The sequence below is a fragment of the Lepidochelys kempii genome, chromosome 1, assembly GCF_965140265.1.
Source record: "Lepidochelys kempii isolate rLepKem1 chromosome 1, rLepKem1.hap2, whole genome shotgun sequence".
Lineage (NCBI taxonomy): Eukaryota > Metazoa > Chordata > Testudines > Cheloniidae > Lepidochelys > Lepidochelys kempii.
In genome coordinates, this window is record NC_133256.1 from 110,705,866 (window position 1) to 110,725,672 (window position 19,807).

Consider the following 19,807-nt stretch of genomic DNA (forward strand, 5'->3'; position numbering starts at 1 on the left):
ATACTTTGATGATGTCTCTTAATTAAGTCATGTACAACCAGAGTACTATATGACTAATAATAAGACTTGCGATTTTTAATACGGATGGAGTCTGACACAGTGAAACCTACACATCTGTTCTGTTCTTTTAGAAGGCAGTTATGTTCCCTAATCCACTCTTTCTTTAGCTTTTCCCATTTCAGTATTTTATATTTCAGCGGGGCTAATCATGATAGTGTACTCTCTATCCGGTAATAAATGCTTGAGGGACTGTTCCTTCAGAGCGCTAGTCCAGTCCTTTTTTTCAAAAATATCTCTGTTAAACAGCTGATTTATGTTTTTCTTTTGATTATTCACTTAAGACGGTTTTCACTGTCTATTAATTGACTGTACATGTTTCCCCTGGAAACAACCAAATTATTGTATTCTGTACCAGTGCCAATAATATGTTCCAATAATAATAGAGGTGGAAAAGTTCAGTTGCATAGCAATATAACCGTTAAAGCAGAGATTTTTACTGAATCAATGTTAAAAGGAATTCTTATTAATAAAAGTATTTACCATATAAAACATGATAGTCAATATTAAAATGCGTGTGAGAGTCTGTCATTGATCTGAACCTGGGTTATTTTTTTTAAATTGACCCCTATTTTTCACTGGCTGCCACTTAGTAAAATTATCCGTTGCAGTTTATTTACTACTGCTCTTCTTTCCCTGTCAGTGACCAGCAGTTGGAATGTTTAGTAATGTAACGACTCCAGCAGTCAGACTAGTCATGAGAATAAGCTTTTGAATTTACAAGATTTCTTCACTTTGCTGTCTTAGCTGCATTTTTTGTGAAGTCTCTCATTTTGTAGTTTGATTTGTCTCTCACTAAGAAAAACACGGTTGGAGAGACCATATTAGTCTGTAATTTTATTTTAAGATATTCTTTGTTCTGTTTTCTATTTGTTTCTTTTTATCTTTTTTGTATCTGGAGATATTTTACATAAATTTTGAATGAACCAAAAGAACCCAGCTGAAGTAAGGCCTCATTCTGTCATCTTCACTCACACCACATATTACCTTACTCCACAAGTTGTTCTATTAATTTCAATAGGAGATCTCTCAGGGTAAGGGTGGGATTCACAAAGGTATTTAGATGCCTAACTCCTTCCCCCTTTTGTTTTAATGGGAGTTAGGTGCCTAAGTAAGAAAGCTACCCTAAATTACTATTCAATCTGAGTAAGGGTGGCCGAATCTAGCCCAGAGTCCATCTTTTTGAAGTCCATGAAAGTGTTTGCATGGGTAAATGATCATTAACGTGAAGGAGGGCAGCAGAATCAACCCCACAATTTCTTACAAAACCACAGTTTACTCTGTACCTTTATGTAGGCATTTCTTATAGATGTACTCAGTATAGGAATTGTGAGACTGAAAGTTAGCAAAATCTTGTTAGATGATTTAAGTGATTCTTGTGAGGGGAAAACATTGATTTTTGGAGTGTAAATCATCAATAAGTTGCTCATGTGTGAAATAGGAAAGGCAACTCTGGGTCAGTTTCCAGTAATTCATTCTCAGGTCAGATAGGCAATTTGGTAGCACCCGGATGAGTACACTAATTATTTGAGTAACTGCTATGGCTTGAAAAACAAGATAGAGATATATTTGAGCTTCATGTAGATTGGCCTGATTTAGGGTTTTTGTATGTCCACTGTCTTTCAGATAAAGAGATCATAAGTCTTAGCAACTGTACTTACACTGTGATATCACAGTCCAACTTCCCATAAGTAACTTTAATGATAGCTCTGTGTGCATGAAGAGATGAAAGGATATATTAAAAAAGCACCCATGAATTATGTCATTTGAAAGATGTGGGCCATATTGTGCCATCAGTTTTTAAGCAGAATTTCTATTGATTTCATTGACGTATTTTATTTCAAAGTGGGTGGTACAATATTACCCCATATATATATATATAATATAATCACATGATGCAGGATTGCAAGATCATAATTTGGTACTGACACACTATACATTTTTCTGCTTGAAGACACTAGTGTCCACCAATGCTGCTGTAGTTATGGGATGTGAAGTTTTAAAGTCTAACTTCACTCTTTCAGGGCTTCAGAATGAATATGTAGTGATTTGCGCTGTGGTGAAACATGGTACTCTATATAAGGTATCAGCTAGAGGGAAATTATTATGAAATTATAGGTGTCCAAAAAACCAATGATTTACTTTTATTCACTTGTTAATCCAAAACAGCTGCTTTGTTAAAATTCTAATTCTACAGTGCTGTATTCAGTTTTATTCTTCAGGATGAAAAGCTTTGTATAAATATTAGATAATAGTTAAAAGTGAATATTTGTATATGATTAGTTGATTGTGAACTGGATTCTTCTGTTTTTGTTTTTAAATTAAAGCGCCAAGTTACAGCAGTTACTTATAACAGCAGTATCATATTGCCTTTATATAAATTCATGGTATGCCCACATCTTGAATACTGTGTGCAGATGTGGTCGCCCCATCTCGAAAAAGATATATTAGACTTGGAAGAGGTTCAGAAAAGGGCAACAAAAATGATTGGGGTATGGAATGGCTGCCGTATGAGGAGAAATTAATAAGACTGGGACTTTTCAGCTTGTAAAAGAGATGACTAAGGGGGGATATGATAGAGGTCTATAAAGTCATGACTGGTGTGGAGAAAGTAAATAAGGAAGTGTTATTTACTCCTTCTCATAACACAAGAACTAGGGGCCACCAAATGTAATTAAGCAGCAGGTTTAAAACAAACAAAAGGAAGTCTTTTTTTCACATAACATACAGTCAACCTGTGGAACTCCTTGCCAGAGGGTGTTGTGAAGGCCAAGACTATAACAGGGTTCAAAAAAGAACTAGATAAATTCAATGGCTATTAGCCAGGATGGGCAGGGATGGTGTCCCTAGCCTCTGTTTGCCAGAAGCTGGGAATAGGCAACAGGGGATGGATCACTTGATTACCTGTTCTGTTCATTCTCTCTGGGACACCTGGCATTGGCCACTGTCTGAAGACAGGACACTGGGCTAGATGGACCTTTGGTCTGACCCAGTATGGATGTTCTTGTGTTCTTAAGATGGATGGATCAAAACAAAGTCTGTCTTTCCCAGTGAGTGTTTATAATGGTTATCAGGGTTTCCAAAAGAGGCCAGAAGAGAGAAGGACGGTAGAGAGAGAGCAGGAAGGGATATGCTAGAAAACCATTGAGGAACAGAAAGAAAGTACAGGGAAAGTGGGAAAGTCTGCATAATGTTTGCACAAACTGCCTTTCTGCACAGCATAGCTTAAATGATAGCATAGGCAGTCAATTTGGTTTGGGAGCCTGGCTTCTCTCTAGTTTGTCAAATTCAGTGAATGAGTCACCTCAATCTTAAATTGAATTGATGTGTGTATGCCTAAAAATTTGCTATTACACAAGGATGTGCTATAAGATTCTCTCCCTACCTATCCACTGTCTTAAATTTTTAAAATTAGCCCATATGTATTAACATAATGACAGTGACAGAATATGATGGAGAATAATGGCTCTACATCAAGCAAATAACACATTTAAAAATAGAGGCTTAAACAGAAATAAAGAGGGCCAAATTTTTCAGTGGGTCTCTGATGTCATACCAGCAAATTTTCTCTGTGTGAAACCGGCATTTTGAAATGCAATTATGGGGCTTTTGCCTGCAAATGAATGTATTGTGTGGAATGTGTGGGTGCTGTTTTAGGGGCCAGTTTGATAATTCAGACCTAGATTTTTCTTGGGTACATCCTGTGCTTTTAAAGGAGAAATTACTGTCAATGTAGCAAATAACAGACATTTTCAAAATTCTCTAATGGAACTATGTGTTAGAGGTACTGTTGTTGTCTGTTCTATCAGCTCTCCCACATGTATCTATTTTCTTTCTTTTTTTTCCTTCTTTAGAATCATAGCATCATAGAATATCAGGGTTGGAAGAGACCTCAGGAGGTCATCTAGTCCAACCCTCTGCTCAAAGCAGGACCAACCCCAACTAAATCATCCCAGCCAGGGCTTTGTCAAGCGGAGCCTTAAAACCTCTAAGGAAGGAGATTCCACCACCTCCCTAGGTAACCCATTCTAGTGCTTCACCATCCTCCTTGTGAAATAGTGTTTCCTAATATCCAACCTAAACCTCCTCCACTGCAACTTGAGACCATTGCTTCTTGTTCTGTCATCTGCCACCACTGAGAACAGCCTAGCTCCATCCTCTTTGGAATCCCCCTTCAGGTAGTTGAAGGCTGCTATCAAATCCCCCCTTACTCTTCTCTTCTGCAGACTAAATAATCCCAGTTCCCTCAGCCTCTCCTCGTAAATCATGTGCCCCAGCCCCCTAATCATTTTTGTTGCCCTCCGCTGGACTCTCTCCAATTTGTCCACATCCCTTCTGCAGTGGGGGGACCAAAACTGGACGCAGTACTCCAGGTGTGGCTTCACCAGTGCTGAATAGAGGGGAATAATCACTTCCCTCGATCTGCTGGCAATGCTCCTACTAATACAGCCCAATATGCCATTTGCCTTCTTGGCAACAAGGGTACACTGCTGACTCGTATCCAGCTTCTCATCCACTGTAATCCCCATGTCCTCTTCTGCAGAACTGCTGCTTAGCCACTTGGTCCCCAGCCTGTAGCGGTGCATGGGATTCTTCCTTCCTAAGTATAGGACCCTGCACTTGTCCTTGTTGAACCTCATCAGATTTCTTCTGGCCCAATCCTCCAATCCTTTCTTTATTTCCTTCTTAATAACTTAACTCTATTGTAAGTGAAAACTAAACCATCATGAAGTAAGGTTTTAGAGATCTAACTTGTGACTTAAACTCACAAATGCAAGGGGAGTCATAGCTAAGGTTGAAGTTTCAGGTGGGAACTGTGAGCCAGGTTCAGTTTGTCTATGCTGAATTCTGCTGATACAAACCCAGGTACAGAGTCTCCAGAGAAATAAGTTTTCTGAGTGGAGGGAGGTTGCAGTATTAGAAGGTATCCAAAACCTCTCCTCCACCAAAAGGAACATGGTGGCCAGCGAAGTCCCAAAAATGAGTGGTGGCAATGGCCTGGAAATAGTTATGGCCAGGGCAGTTGTGAAATACTCTGATGAGCACATGTCTCCTTAATAAGCTTCTGCCAACGAGGCTGCTCTGGCCTTTATTGGTCCTGTGTATCAATGTAATGCATGCTTGGAGTTCTGGGCATTACCTATTGTCTTAGTGTGGTTGACATGTCAGCTATGTAATATTTTTGTAATTTGTTTTTAAGTGATGAATTATGTGCTTGGAGGATGATGTTACAGTGATAGAGTGCTCGTTGGGTCACAGGCAAACCACAGGCCTACCGAACCCAATACTTAACTAAGAATAAGCAACTGTTCTTGAGAGAGTATGGCTGGCATAAGAATTGGTCTCTATCTGTTAAGAGAAGGGTAACACTGGCCCTTCTGTTCCATGAATAATATGCCCTTAATTGATTTTAATTACAATCTGAATGAGATAATTGAAATCAAGTTCAGAACTGTCACTAGTAGACTTGTAAGGCGAAAACCAGCAGTTGTAGATTATTGTTATTGTGATAGCAACCAAATGTGCTAGGGACTATAAAATACACAGGAAGACAAACGACTCCCCCGTTGCTGCTCCAATGTGTTCTCCTTCCATCTCTATGGTTTAGATTCAGACTGAGGAAGAGACTTGGGAGAAAGCAGAGCGTAAAAACCCATAACCACTTCAAGGATGCCCATTTCAATGTAAGTCTTTAAAAATGGAGGATTCCATGATGGTGTGAATAAGACCTTGTCTACACGACAGGGGAAATTCGATCTAAGCTACGCAATTTGAGTTACGTAAATAGCGTAACTCAAATCGATGTAGGTTAGATCTACTTACCGCGGGATGTCAACGGGAAGCGCTCTCCTGTCAACTCCCCTTACTCTTCTCTATCCGGTGGAGTACAGGAGTCCATGGGAGAGCAATCTGCGGTCAATTTAGCAGGACTTCACTAGACCCGCTAAATCGACCGCTGATGCGTCGATCGCTGCTTGTCAATCCCCTGGTAAGTGTAGACAAGCACTAAGGATCTGTATAGCTTCACCTGCCTCCTGCAGTTACTGGCAGCCGCTCCTGTAAGGGGGAAGTTGGTCTCTGTTGGAGTCAATGTGGGGGAGAGCTAATGTTAAATAATAAAATAAACCTTAAACCTCCTGCACTGCACCTTAGGAATAAAGGTTCTGATCCTGCAAAGACTTATGCAAATGCTTAAGTTTATATTCTACGAGAAGTCCTGTTGAGATCAGTGGGACTCCTCTCAGTACATAGAGGTAAATAGGATCAGGGTCAAGGTGAGAAGATTTTCAGGGCAAATAATTATTTAAGATATATTAATTGACTTAGGTGGCTTAAAAGGTTGAGAGGGCATCTGTAAGTGCACAAATTACCATAGCTCCTTTTCTTATACTCTCTGTTTCCCTGCCACTCCAGCACTTCTTACCGAGCATTGATATATCTCTGTCTACTGTACTTAGCTACATTTCCATTATTGTAGCTGATGAGTATTATAATATAGTGTGTATGTGTGAATGATGTGCTATAATATTTAATTGTAACATACTAGGGCACTTCAAAGTTGGGATATTTTGATGGTATTTCTGCTCTTGTTTTGATTTTAAATAAAATAAAATGCTTCATCTTAAACGTTGGGAAATGTTTAAACAAACTCCAGGAGAAATGAGGTGATTCCAGGCAGTTTTGGAAAAATCTTATAAACAATGTGGAGGAGCTAAACATGGAATATAATATCAGTCCTCAAATTTTTCTAAGGTGAAAAAGAATCAATAAGCTGGTTGGGGTAGCAAAAGCTTTCTTACAGTTGACGGATGTGCATTTGGCTGGTTATTAGTTTGTTGCAAGGTCCTTATTTGTGTGCGTGAATTGCTACTGCTGTAACAAAGCTTTACAGATTTATTTGAGCCAATGGAGAAGTGCCTCTTGTCTTTGCCATGCTCCCTACAGAGATCACTGCTGGTTTATTTGGTACACTTGATTTAGGAGAAATCACCATTGAATTTAATAGCTCTTACAGCTTTTTTCATTTTTAGTGGAAAGATTTAAGCTTTTCCAGCAGACTGGGCTGTACATCAATTCAGAGGAACTGGTAGCTGCAAGAATTTCTACCTTGTTGCCTTGTGCGACTGGTATTCGCATTGCAGTGGTGCAAAGTGAGCGATTACATTTGATGACACAAGTGAAACGTCTCATTCTAGTTTGTCAGAGCAATTTTTTTATAATTGTGTCTCAAGAATTGCACGGAACAAGTTGTTAAATCCGCTTTTCTCTTTCTAGTTGGTAGCATCCATCGTGTTTATCAGCTTTGGAGTGGTAGCAGCATTCTGTTGTGCAATAGTTGATGGAGTCTTTGCCGCACGACATATAGTAAGTATGGTCCTTAATATTTTTTCTTTTGGTTCAGAACGCTCATGGCGCTTTCAGTAGAAAATATTTTCTTCTGAGTTATGATAAGCAATGTTTTAGTTACTTGGTAGCCCTTCTAGTTAGAGAAATGATTTATTTGTTGAAGATTATGCCATTCCTGTTGGCAGAAAACTGATTGGGGTTTCCTATTCATGTCAAAACTTAGAGATGTTGCCAAGAATATGTTCATGTCTATGTGAGTTTCAGCTACTGCGAAAAGTTAAATGATACAATGACAGGAGCTCACAGACTACTGCCTGCTTAGGAAAGTGAGGATATTTCAGGCACCCCGCAAAGCTTTTTCATTATTCAGAACTCCAGACATACAGAAGCCCTAAGCATGGCCAGTCAGGATGTGGAACGCTCCAAATTCATATTGTTCAGGGTACATATTGTTCAAAGCAGTCACACTACACCATGGCCCAGCACAGGGGTGGCTTTGCCCCAGGTCCTTTCAAGAAAGGGAGTGGGGTACAACAGAGGAAGAGAGATCATTTTGATGGAGAAGAAGATAGAGAGATGGTAAGGCTATGGTTAGAGATGGAGAGGATGGAAAGTTCTTTGGGAACTCCTACCAAGTGACAAACAACCCCAACCTGACCATCTCCCAGCTGCCTAATGCTCAACCCACCAGAGTGACAAGCATCTTCGGTCTATCTTCCAAAAGCCCCATGCAGCCCCTTGTTCCTCACTCTGCAATGACCTTGTCCTCCTTCTGACCAAAAAGACCTCACAACTGTGTGTACTTCACTAGTCCATTTATTTGATTATTAGGTCATAGAACATTTATTATTTGTATTACTGTAGCATCTGGAAGCCCCAATCATAGACCAGGATCTCATTGTGCTAGGTGCTGTACACAAACAAAGCAAAAAGACAGTCCCTGCCCCGAAGAACTTGCAATCTAAGAATAAGACCAAAGACAACAGATGGATGATGCAGACAGACAGATTTGAATGTGGGGTTATTTGAATATCTCAGCTGACATTCAGATTTTTATCAATCCTGTTTCTTTTTCCTTTGTATTTTTTTTAATTCCCTTAAAAACAAGGAAATCAAGTGCAGAAATCTACATTAATGCATCCTTTTGATTGAGATTTTGTATAAATGTCAACAAATGCAAAGTTAAGTTTTTAACAGAATTGTAACTCAGATACATTGCACACAACATCACATATTAACTAAAAATACACACATCACACACACTACTACATCAGACTTACACTGGTGTGACTTAATTGATGATTCCTGATGTGTAGTGGTGGAGCAAGTGGAGGCTAGGACCCGGATGCTTTTTTCTTTGTCATTATTTTCCCCTCCAAAACAATGTGGAGACTACAGCTGGGTGATTTTTTTTTTTTTTTGACTGAATCTTTTTTCTGAAAAATGCAGATTTGGGTCCGCTGAAACATTTAGTGAACTCGGGTCCATTCTGGTGAATTGTTTTGGTCGGAAAGGAAAAGAGAAAAAATTTGGGAACATTGAAATAGTTTGCTTTGACATGTTTCAGTTTTCACCAAACTGAGGAGGAGATGGTGGTAGTAACCCCTTTATACTCAATGGCCCAAGGCACTTACCTGGGATGTGGTTCGAATCCCTGCTCTGGAGTAGGGACTTGAACCCAATTCTCTCATCCCAGGTGAGTGCCTAACCACTGGGATATTTGGTATTCTGGGGTGGGTTTCTCTGTCTCCTCTGTTGAAGCTGTTCTATTTTGTATACATAATTACATTTTCATTGGAGCAGGGACTGGAACCTGGCCGTTCCCCCCCCCCCTTTCCCTCCTCAGGTGAACGCCATGAGCACGGGCTATAGAGCCCCCCCCCTAAGTCTGGTTATTATTATTATAAATAAAAATTATACTTGGAGAGGAAGAGGAACTTTAGTGATTTTGTTACTTTTTAAAAAAATTTGTTTTATGGTTATTACATGATCTGGTTTAATCTCCTTCTCTTGTGACTGGTAGGTTTTATATTTCAGCTGTGCAAAACCCTTAGTATCTCAGTTGAAGGTGATTTATATTGATTAATTATTGTGATTTTTATGATTATAAATATGTGATGATGATGAGCTTTCAGTCTGCTCTGAGCAATGAGGCTGCATGCTGTTGTGTTTTCCTGGAGCTGCCTAGGAAATACTGTAACTCCAGGAATCACAGTCTCCCTCCTGGTTTCCTTACTGCTCTGGGGAAGTAGTAAAGTACTCCAAGTCAGTATCAGGTGCAGCATACAGTTACTGATGCATCAGGAGTCAGGACAGCTATGCTGTAGAGGGGAAGGCTGTCCTCCCTTCTCTTGTTCAGTCTGGGAATGTAGATGCTGTGCAGAGTTGCTTCCTCTCTTGCCCTGTGAATGCTGGTGTGGGTTGCTGGCACAAGGAAGCACTTTATACGTGGTTACTCCCATGTGTCTGTGTACAGGACAGAACAGAACAGGGTCTGGCCTAAACTGAGCATCAGTTCAGCTTTTTGTAACCTCTTTGCCCTTCCATATATTTTTGGCTCTATCTTATTTATGGTGTGGCTTCTTTATCATCTCTGATTTCTTTGCAACTCATTCAGAGGAATAATGCTGTTATTAATATAAATATCATATTCACATTAATGTGTGGAGTGAGATCTACAAATATGTTAGTGAGGCAGATTTGTGAAATCTGCCAGTAGGAATAGTGTAGAATTCATCAGCACCCTGGTATCAGAGAACCTTTTTAGTATGGTAAGGTGTGTATTTTTAGGGTTCATTCCCTGATTCAACCCTCACTATGAACAAGTGACCATTGTGTATGTATCCAAAAGTGTGTGCAATCCATCAAAATACTAAAGGGTTAGACAAAGAATGTCACCTTCTCTGATGCATGGTATTACGTCTGAGGGCACTGTGTAGGAAAAAATCTCAAACACAGAGACAAATAACAGCCCTTTAATATTTCTAGGGACTTGCTTAGTCATTCTTCACTCTCTTGCCTTTCAGTTCCCTGCACTTACTTTACACATCTGCTCCAGAAACGACATTTCTCCCTTATCTTGGGCAAATAGTAATATTATGTTAGTATATGTGTATACTCTCATATCTGAAGAAAAATGTCTCAAGTAATACCCACCATTTATATTCTTCCCATGTATATCAGAGTACAAATATCTGCACGCCTCTTTCTGTCATGGCATGCCCTTGGAGTGGCCTTATTCGTACAGAGCTGTGAAGTTGAAAGGGGAGTTCTGGGCCTAGACATTCAAAGGCTTGTCACAATGCAGTTTCAAGACACAAGGGTGTTGCATTGCCCCAAAGAGAAGGCCCATAGCAGTCTTGGATGTAGTTCAGAATCCAGCAAGTCAGCGACTAAGCCCATTAAATTGCAGTTGTCATCTGCTCAGTGCTGGACAAAATACAGACGTTTGTCCTTGAGATTTACTCTAAAATGAAACAAGGCAAATTCAGACCTGTCACGAGGGCCATCGGGTAAATCCAGTGAAGTTTACACTGTTTACCTATTTACTCTGAGTTTGATCCATACATCTTTCTTCAGTAGTACAGTACAAAGACTTATTTAGCGATATTGCTAGAAAATTAGAGATCATGCAAAACTTATCATAGTCACCATCCAACTTATTCCATTCTTAGCTGCCTAACAGAGAAGTGCAAGAACTTAATAAGGAAGAGTGAAATAAGGTGACAGGTCACCTAACTTTACTGACCACCAAACAGGTGGAGGGGGAGTTGCTACTCACTCCTATGTTGTCTAATGAACTAGTTAGCACATATCGAAGGAAGGCATATCAGATAGCCCACCTTTGTCACTGTTGTGTTAATAATTCTTTACCTTTCCCCATTTTACCCACATAATTTCTTCTTGATGGGGGTAGTAACAGTGTTTTAATTCCTCACAGGATATTGCCAGTAGCTCTTGTACTGTACCTGTATCATGCTACTCACTAATATATGATGTGGTTTGGCTGCTACCGTTTAGGAATCATTTATGGATTTTTGGTCCAAGCTGCCCTCTCTGCAAGGAGAGGCCAAAATCCTGGCCTACATAAGGGACTGCTGTTTCTGTGGCATTGGTCCCTTCCCTCCCCAGATGTTCCTCCAGGGGTGTGGAGGAAGCTGGGCTGTGGGAGACGGATCAGGGCAGGTAAGACAGCCAATCTATGTAGCTCTTTACTCATCCCCGCCAACTCATGAGGATTCCAACCTAAGTTTAACAAAACTTTTGTCTGCATTAACTTGTCAAGTTCTAAATCTGTCTTGAGGAGGAGTCTGGGGCTGGTGGAGGAGCCCCTGGCAGCATTGCTCCAAGAGAGAGAAAGGCACTAGTTGAAGCCAGGAAGGCAGTTTAGAGAGGTACAGGGTTTCCACACATCTCCATCAAGATCTTCTGGTTAGGCAGGCTGAATCCCTTTCCAGTTCCATATAGAGGGGTTGCAGCACAGAACAGGCATTTCCTCCTCACAACGAAGCCACAGGAGGGAGCACCACAAGCAGAAACCTGGCATTTCCAGTCACCTATGCAGGAATGACCTGGCAGAAAGTCAGGGCATTCAAACCATTTTTTTAAATGATCCAAAATTGTGAAACAGTACGAGTCTGAGAGCTGTAGGGGCATGAGTGTGGGGAAGGGTAGAATTAAGATGATAAAGTAGCCTGGTTCAGAACTCCAATAAATACAACACAACCCTTCACACCAATTAAAAATAAGAAACGTCCCTTATTTGTCTTTCATTCGTGACTTCATTAAAGTAGGAAGAGATGGAAACAAGGCAAATAAATCCCCACATTATAATCCTTGCTAGTTCGTGCCTGCTTCTTAATGTTGAGGCCTTTTTTTTTTTAACCCAGTTTCTCTTGCTTTTATAATGCTGTGGATGAAATCATAAAGTACTTTCTCTGTTTGTTTTTTCTTTTTCTTAAAAGACATAAAGTTGACGAAATCCTGCTTAGAAGGGGATATTCTTCAGAAAAGATATATTTAAATTATTTAAGACTCATTTAAAAAACATTTCACTCAATAGAAAGCTCTGGAGCAAAGCACTTATAAAATTAAAGACACTGAAGTAAAAGTAGCTTGATATAAAGTGGCGCTAGCTCATTTGAGAAATAATAGTGCAGAGGTAATTTACCATGTAGGGTTCATTTCAGCACTGATCCATTCAACTGCACTCTTCACCTTTAAAAAAAGAAAAGAAAAAAAGACTAGAATCAAATGAAACAAATCAAAGCTACAAGTAATGTGCAGTGATGTTATTTCAGAAAAATATGGAGACTACAGGAATCCATTTTCTGCCAATCATGTTTGCTTGAGGCATGTTGTTACCTAGGAGTGGACTGGAACACTGATTCTGCAAACATCAGAATGGTGTTACAGTTCAGTGTTACATCTGAGGGTCATTAGAAATAATGTGATATTAATTGACAAGGAAAGAATTTAAATAATGGTGTTCATGACTCACTGACTTGTTGTGGAGGCATTGGTTCAGACTCCATAGTTAAGGCTGAGTTGAATTTTGCACTTAACAAAGAAGTTGAATCCTGCATTATGTCTGGAATATATCATATCCACTTCAAGACTACAGAATTTACTCTGAGTTCAGAATGAATTTTCTGAATATTTGCACTGAAAATGCAGATTTAGAACACCCAAACAACCTTAGTTTTGCCTTGTCAGACTTCCTGTATAGTTAAAGCTCTGAAATCTTGTGCATAGGATACAGTTGAATATATGTTTTATGATTATTGGTAATTTTTTCTTATTATTCTTCATGACAATGTTTATCCTCCAACTCTGCTCTGTAGTGACACTGCAAAAACCATGCAAATATAGTTTAGGCATTTTAGTGTTTTGTGGATCCAGATTAGAGTACACTGATTTTGAAAGACACATTCGAATTTTTTTTTCAATTTCCCCTTATTATGTCACTACAGAGCAGAGTTAAGGTTGTTTGGGTGCCCAAACTGTCAATTTCCATCCCTTATCATGTCTGGTTTTCTTTTAAATGTAACCTTAAGTGAATTTACTGGGTTAATAAAGCTTGAGTCCCTGTAATATATTTTATCCTAAATTACTGACATGTATTTTTAACTAGAGATGGGTGAAATGTTTTTGGACTTAGTTTATTTACTAAAAAATTCAGTTTCAGGTCAGCTGAAACTATTTGTGAATTTGTGTTGAGTTCTCTGAATAGTTTTGACAAAATAGAAAAAGTCAAAGATTTTCTGTAGTGTTGAAACAAAATGTTTCATTTTGTTTTGACCTTAAAAATTGCATTTTGACTTTCAGGCATTTTAACAAAAGCAAGTAAAGTAGTTCCCAAATGGGGGGATGGACGTGGAGGTGTGCTACCATCTCCTCCTCATTTGTAAGCTGTATCCCAGTGGTAAGGGAACTCCCCTGGCATGTGGGAGACCGAGGTTCAATTCTCTTCCCAACACCTGATGTAGAGAAGATTTGAACTTGGGTCTCCCCCATTACAGGAAAATGTCCTAAGCACTGGGTTATGTGATATTCTAGTATGGGTTTTTTTCAGTCTCTCCTCTTGAAGTTATTCCACTTTTTTATAAATAATTAAGGAGTCACTGGAGCAGGGACTTGAGTCTTCCACATCCTAGGTGAGTGCCCTAACCACCAGGACAGTCATTCACACTATTTTCTCTGGCCCAATGGCTGTTCATCGCAAATGCCTACAAAGTGTCACTAAGAATGAGTGACCGCTTAGAAGGGAGCTGCTGCTGGCACCGCCTCCTCCCATGGCCATTTTGTCTTTTGCTTGTGTGGGTGAAAATGCTTGAAAGTGTAAATGCAATTATTTCAGGTTGGAATGAAACGTTACCTTTTGACATTACTGAAATGTTTTGATTTGAAAATTTTCTTTTCAGTCATATTGAAATATTTTGATTTTGACTTTTTTTTTTTTTGACATTTTGATTTGCTGAAATTTTTTTGACAAATATAATGTTTGGTTTCACCCAAAACGAAATTTTGTGTTTCTTTTTTTTGCAGCTGCCAGTGAACCAAAAAAATTAATTATTTGCCCAGCTCTCCTCTCAACCTTAACTCCATCTTAATGTGGTTTTTGTCTAGGAATTGATAAAAGGTGCTTTAAACAGAAGTGATTTTAAGGGGGTTTGACTTTAGGTAGGCTCTCTGTAAAGAAATGGAGGGACAGTATAAATCTACCGAATGGATAGTTGTGGTTGCTTGCTGCCCTGTCCACTTGCTGATTGGCTGGTGTTTCTGTCCTGGTGACCTGTCCCTCTTCCAAAGACAGCCTTAAAAGTTTATTGAAAAGGCTAAGTTAGGGTAGCTTGGCCAGGAGTTGTGCAGCTAAAGCCTCTTACAATGTTTTGAAAATTTACCCTTAATGTGAGAGAACCTGGATTTGTGCTGGAAATGGCCCAACCTGATGATCACTTTAGATAAGCTATTACCAGCAGGACAGTGGGGTGGGAGGAGGTATTGTTTCATATTCTCTGTGTATATATAAAGTCTGCTGCAGTTTCCACGGTATGCATCCGATGAAGTGAGCTGTAGCTCACGAAAGCTCATGCTCAAATAAATTGGTTAGTCTCTAAGGTGCCACAAGTCCTCCTTTTCTTTTTGCGAATACAGACTAACACGGCTGTTACTCTGAAACCTATATTTTTTTTGTGATTTTTGTCTCTTTTATCCCATAACCCCAAACATCACCTTCCGAGTTTCTGAAACTTGGGAGTCCTGACTTGTGTGAGTTAAGTGGATAATCTTTTCAAGGAACTGCAGTGGATGACAACATTATTAAAGTTAACTGCTGCTTAAAACCTCTATTTATGAATTGAGAGATGCTGAAAGAGCATATTACATGAAAGAGGGATCCAAATAATTGGAGGCAGTCAATGGTGGGTTTTCATGGGCAGCCAACAATAAAATATGTCTCGGTCCTCTAATAATAATGGTGAACATTAAAGTGATGGCATTGCATTATGGAGTAAAGCCAGAAGCAAACCATTTGAAGGAAAATCACATTATAAAGATCTGAGGAGAAGAACTTTTTGCTCCGTTTCTTAGAAACTTCAGAATTGTGTTTTCTACTTACAGGAGACTAGATCCCTTTAAAACATTCCCTGATTTTCTTCTTAAGAATCCTTCGTCTGAGCCTGAGGAAGAAGTGCACAAATGTCAAGGAAACTGGCCACAGAGAGGATAAAATGCCTTCCCCTGCAAGATCTGCCTGTCCACGGTCAGGGGAGGATGTTGTATGTTCCATTTAGATAATAGAAGCACAAATTTTACTTTGTTTTTGAGATCTAGGAACTTATTTACTTTCTGCTACATGGACTCTCATGAGTCACTAGCGGGAAGTGATGGCTAAATAAGGGAATGGCTGTGGAGGCTTGGATACGGGTTTCTTCTAAAGTTAGTTGTCATAGAGTCTAGAGCTTGAACTGTAGAGCCTCTGAGAGGACGCTGCAGAGTAGCAGCCGTGTTAGTCTGTATCCGCAAAAGGAACAGGAGGACTTGTGGTACCTTAGAGACTAACCAATTTATTTGAGCATAAGCTTTCAAATAAATTTGTTAGTCTCTAAGGTGCCACAAGTCCTCCTGTTCTTTGAGAGGAGGTTGTATGACATCTGAAATCATATGCTGTAAATATCAGTGACCTTGTTTGTCTGACACATTTTAATCTCACTGCGGGTGGATGGGCGGCGGGAAGCTTCTGAAGACCCAGACTTGGTATCACTTGTCTCCAGATTAGGTTCAGTTTCCATGCTGGCCAGCGCCACATACCAAGATTCAGGTTTTGATTACAGAGGTAAACTCGCTTGAGCTGTTCTAAAGACTTCAAGTGCATTAGGACTGTGACAGGAAAATAAGTACATATCTGGACCTCTGGTTTTGGCCTTTCTCTGACAATAATGTTTATGTGATTGATTTAAATTTGCTGTCACATTACATTATTTTTGAAGTTATCAAAACTTTCAGTTTTGTAACAAAATTAAAAGTTTATTTTCTTAACTTCAAATGTCCTGATTTCTTTCTCTCTTTTTTTGGTAGGAAGTAGGTAAGGGGAAGGAATTAAAACTGAACATGGCATTATGTAATGTTTGCATTGAAATGAATATACACCTTAAATATTACTGAACTCACAGCAAGGTGGACATCAAAGGGGAAAAAAAAGCTATAAAATGCATATCCATAAAAATGAACTCTTAAATAATTAAAGCATAGTTTGTAAACTGCTGAATCAGAACAATTGTACAATTGCTTATAAAGTATAACAGAATTTTGAGGATTTAAAACCTAAGCTTGACCTGTTTGTCTTCTCTCTATACATGTTATATTAAAAGAATAATTAATAAGAAAAGGAGAAGTACTGAAACAGGCTATGTGGGGAACTGGGTAGCTCAGAGACTTGATGATGGGGATATGGAGTCTTTCATCTCTGGTTTCCAGTCTGAATCAAGTCCAGTTTGGAAATGATCAAAAGTTGTTATACTCGTATGGCTATCTGGTGTCTGTAGAGTTCTGAGGGGACACGTATTTATATCACAAAACCACAGCCTATGTTGGCAGGAGCGGTGAAAGCCAATGTGACGTTTAGATGTGGTCATGTTTAGAAGTGTTCCTTCCAGTTATTCAGCGGTATTTGGGCCAGTGTTGTTAAACTTGCATTGTTACCTCTTGTCCTATGTAGTGGGTGACACTAGAAATGCAGTAAGTATAACACTGCCACCCTGTGAAATGCCTGCATTTCTACAGCTGTGCAACTCTGATACCACTAACTGGTTTTTGAATTTGCAGCCATATGTACCCTATGCACACCCAGCATCAGCACGTGAGCAACCTGGGATGATGCAAGTATCTGAGTTCTAACTGCAGATGGTTTTGCTGTGATGACTTAGTATTTGACTTAGACTAAGTTTGGCTAAGATGACTTAGTTTGAACACAGTGGAGGGGCTACCTGCCACCATGTTTTCTGAGCTTATTGTCCTGCAGCTCGTCGTATTTTACATAGACAACTTTGGGAGATACGTATTTTGAATACAACAATTTTTCTCAAAAAGAGCTTGTGGAAATATTATCAGCCATGTGGTGTTTTTATTCCTTTAGACTGAGAAGCTGAGAAATCATCATGGCAAATGATTTTGCAGAGTGGGGGATTTGATAGCCAGTTAATCTGGATTTACTTATTGTTTTGCCTGTAAGTAGTTATATCTCTTTAAAGTATCAGGTAGGCCAGGGACTCTCCAACCTAGGCAACAGAAGAGAGTAGGATAGGGCCAGGTGCTGTCATGAGAACTGAGAGAGGTGCCCCATAATTCTCCATGACATCCGGAGCGTTACATGCCCAGCTGGGAGGGATGGGACACAAGATGAATTTCAGTGTCTTGGCTGTGGGTCCCAGAGCTGCTGCAGCTGGGCTGCTGCCAGATGTGAGCATTTTAAACGAGGATCTTAACCACCACATGATGTTCAGATCATCTGGCAGGAATTGCATTTTATAGCGGATGAAATAATTTATTTCCAGTGAAACCTAGAACTGCTGGGTAAAAGTGAACGTCGATAGTACTAAAGGGAGAGAGGGACATTCCAGGAATGTGAGGGCAAAGTTGAACGAGTTTTTAGACTGGAGATTTATGGAAGTGATGGAAACTGACAAGAAGATCAAAGCCTATAGTGAAAGTTTTCCTTCAGCCCCCTGTGAGACACTGAATCAAACTGTGCCGTAGCTTGCCTCAGAATCAAAGACTGCTGGTGATAGCTGAGGTATGTTACCAGCCTACCATTCTTCTCAAACACTGGGGCCCAGAAAACTGCAGTCTGTGATGGGCTACAGGTGACTAAGTTACATCCAACAATGATTGAAATAATCAGACACTGTCAGCCCCGTACCCAGGGCATAAGTTTAATGCAAGACACACATTGGAAGTCTCAGGTACAATGAAAGTTCCATGATAGTGAAGCTAAGATATCGCTGTCAGCAACATTTTGGAAGGACCCAACAAAGAAATTCATGCGCACTGAACAGGCGGAAGCTCTTTGCAGTTTACCTATATGATGTGATAAGTAGGAGGGGAATGTGCTACTGGCCTATCTTTTAGCCATTGTGTGTGTATTCTGAAGCCCAGGAACTGATGGATTTCTTGACACCATTGGGTGGTTATGCTTGGAATGGCAGGGAATTTCCAACTTTTTCCCCCTAAGGTTTTCTCTCTCACACATTATAGAAGCTGAACCAAAGCCAAGGCATGGGTATGTAACTTGGGGAGTTTAGCATTGGTCACCACATTGAAGTCACCTAGTTGTGCACCAATCTCCTGGGTTCTCTCTCAGCACTGTTTATGAGTATTAAGTTCATACAGACATATCCTTCAAATTTTAAAATAATTTTGTACAATCTTTTAAGAACCCATTTGAAAATATTATAATATTCACCTTTCATCCAAAGGAAAAACAAATAGCTTTATTTCATTTCTAAAGAAGTTGTTACCTTGACGACTGGTAATAGAAAACTGAACTCAAGTCATATGTAATTTCTAGCCTCAATTAAATTATTAAGCTTCCCTGAAGGAAAACCATAAATGCATTTTACTTTCTCTATGCTGATACATGATGCAAAATTATAGCTAATTACTTTTAATTTAGTTTCCATCCTGTATGACTCATTAATATAATGACATGGCATATACTGTAAGATTTTTTCAATGGAATCAGAACTAATTATTCCTAATTGAAGATTAACACTTGCTCACTTGTGATGTTTAGCTCCTATTAAAAGCCTTTATTTTCAGACATATGCTTTTTATTTTTTGAAGTAGGCACTTACAGGTGCTTTTTTTTTTTACTAAAAAGTGACGTTCTTAAAAGAAAAATCAGTGTAGGAGAATGTTTTAGTAAATAACTTTAAAATGAAGTGTGATAATTTAGGATACACTGCATTTTGAAGCTGATGCTCTTGCTACATAGAGTACGGTACTGGATTTCATACCTTATAGTACAATGGAAAACATATAGTGCCCTTCCCAGGCTACTGCACAAATTAGACAGTGCCCTCGAATTTGTGCAGCAGTCTGGGAAGGATACTATATATTATGCACCTGTTCCCACTGACTTAAATGACCGCAGAATCCGGCTCTTAATGCTGCCAGCAAGGCTGTTCCAATCAGTGGAAGCCTTTCTAGCAGGACAGGTGCTGAGCCCATTCCAATAATCATTTTAATACGGCCAAGTGCAGTTGTGCACCTAGGAACAAAGGGTGAGGTTCAGTTCTGCACCTCTAAGAGGTACAGCATAGAATTCACAGGTCAGGAAGAAAAAGGGGCTAGGGAGGCTTTCAGCAACTTTTATGCCCTTCTGACCCAGGAGAGGGCCCTGGTA

At 39.6% G+C, this 19,807-nt stretch overlaps 2 protein-coding genes across 16 annotated transcripts in view; one reads left to right on the top strand and one right to left on the bottom strand.

The window, feature by feature from the left end:
- The window catches only part of TMEM255B (transmembrane protein 255B), a 111,851-nt gene that overhangs the window by 39,822 nt on the left and 52,222 nt on the right, over positions 1-19,807 (top strand). For 12 of the 14 annotated variants that reach the window (XR_012159677.1, XR_012159671.1, XR_012159672.1 and 9 more), the window contains exon 4: positions 7,333-7,422. The exons of the other annotated variants lie outside the window; for them this stretch is intronic. Coding sequence is in view for 7 of the 12 variants with exons in the window: in XM_073350614.1 (XP_073206715.1) it covers positions 7,333-7,422 (90 nt within the window). In the remaining 5 variants the exon portion in view is untranslated. The remainder of the gene's footprint in view (positions 1-7,332; positions 7,423-19,807) is intronic. 14 annotated transcript variants of the gene reach the window in all.
- Positions 1-19,807, bottom strand: part of GAS6 (growth arrest specific 6) — a 155,281-nt gene that overhangs the window by 4,903 nt on the left and 130,571 nt on the right. Inside the window, exon 18 of one of the 2 annotated variants that reach the window (XR_012159653.1) lies at positions 12,575-12,621. The gene's annotated coding sequence lies outside the window, so the exon portion shown is untranslated. Of the gene's footprint in view, positions 1-12,247; positions 12,622-19,807 lie in introns of those variants that run through there. The other variant, XR_012159654.1, reaches the window with a different exon arrangement.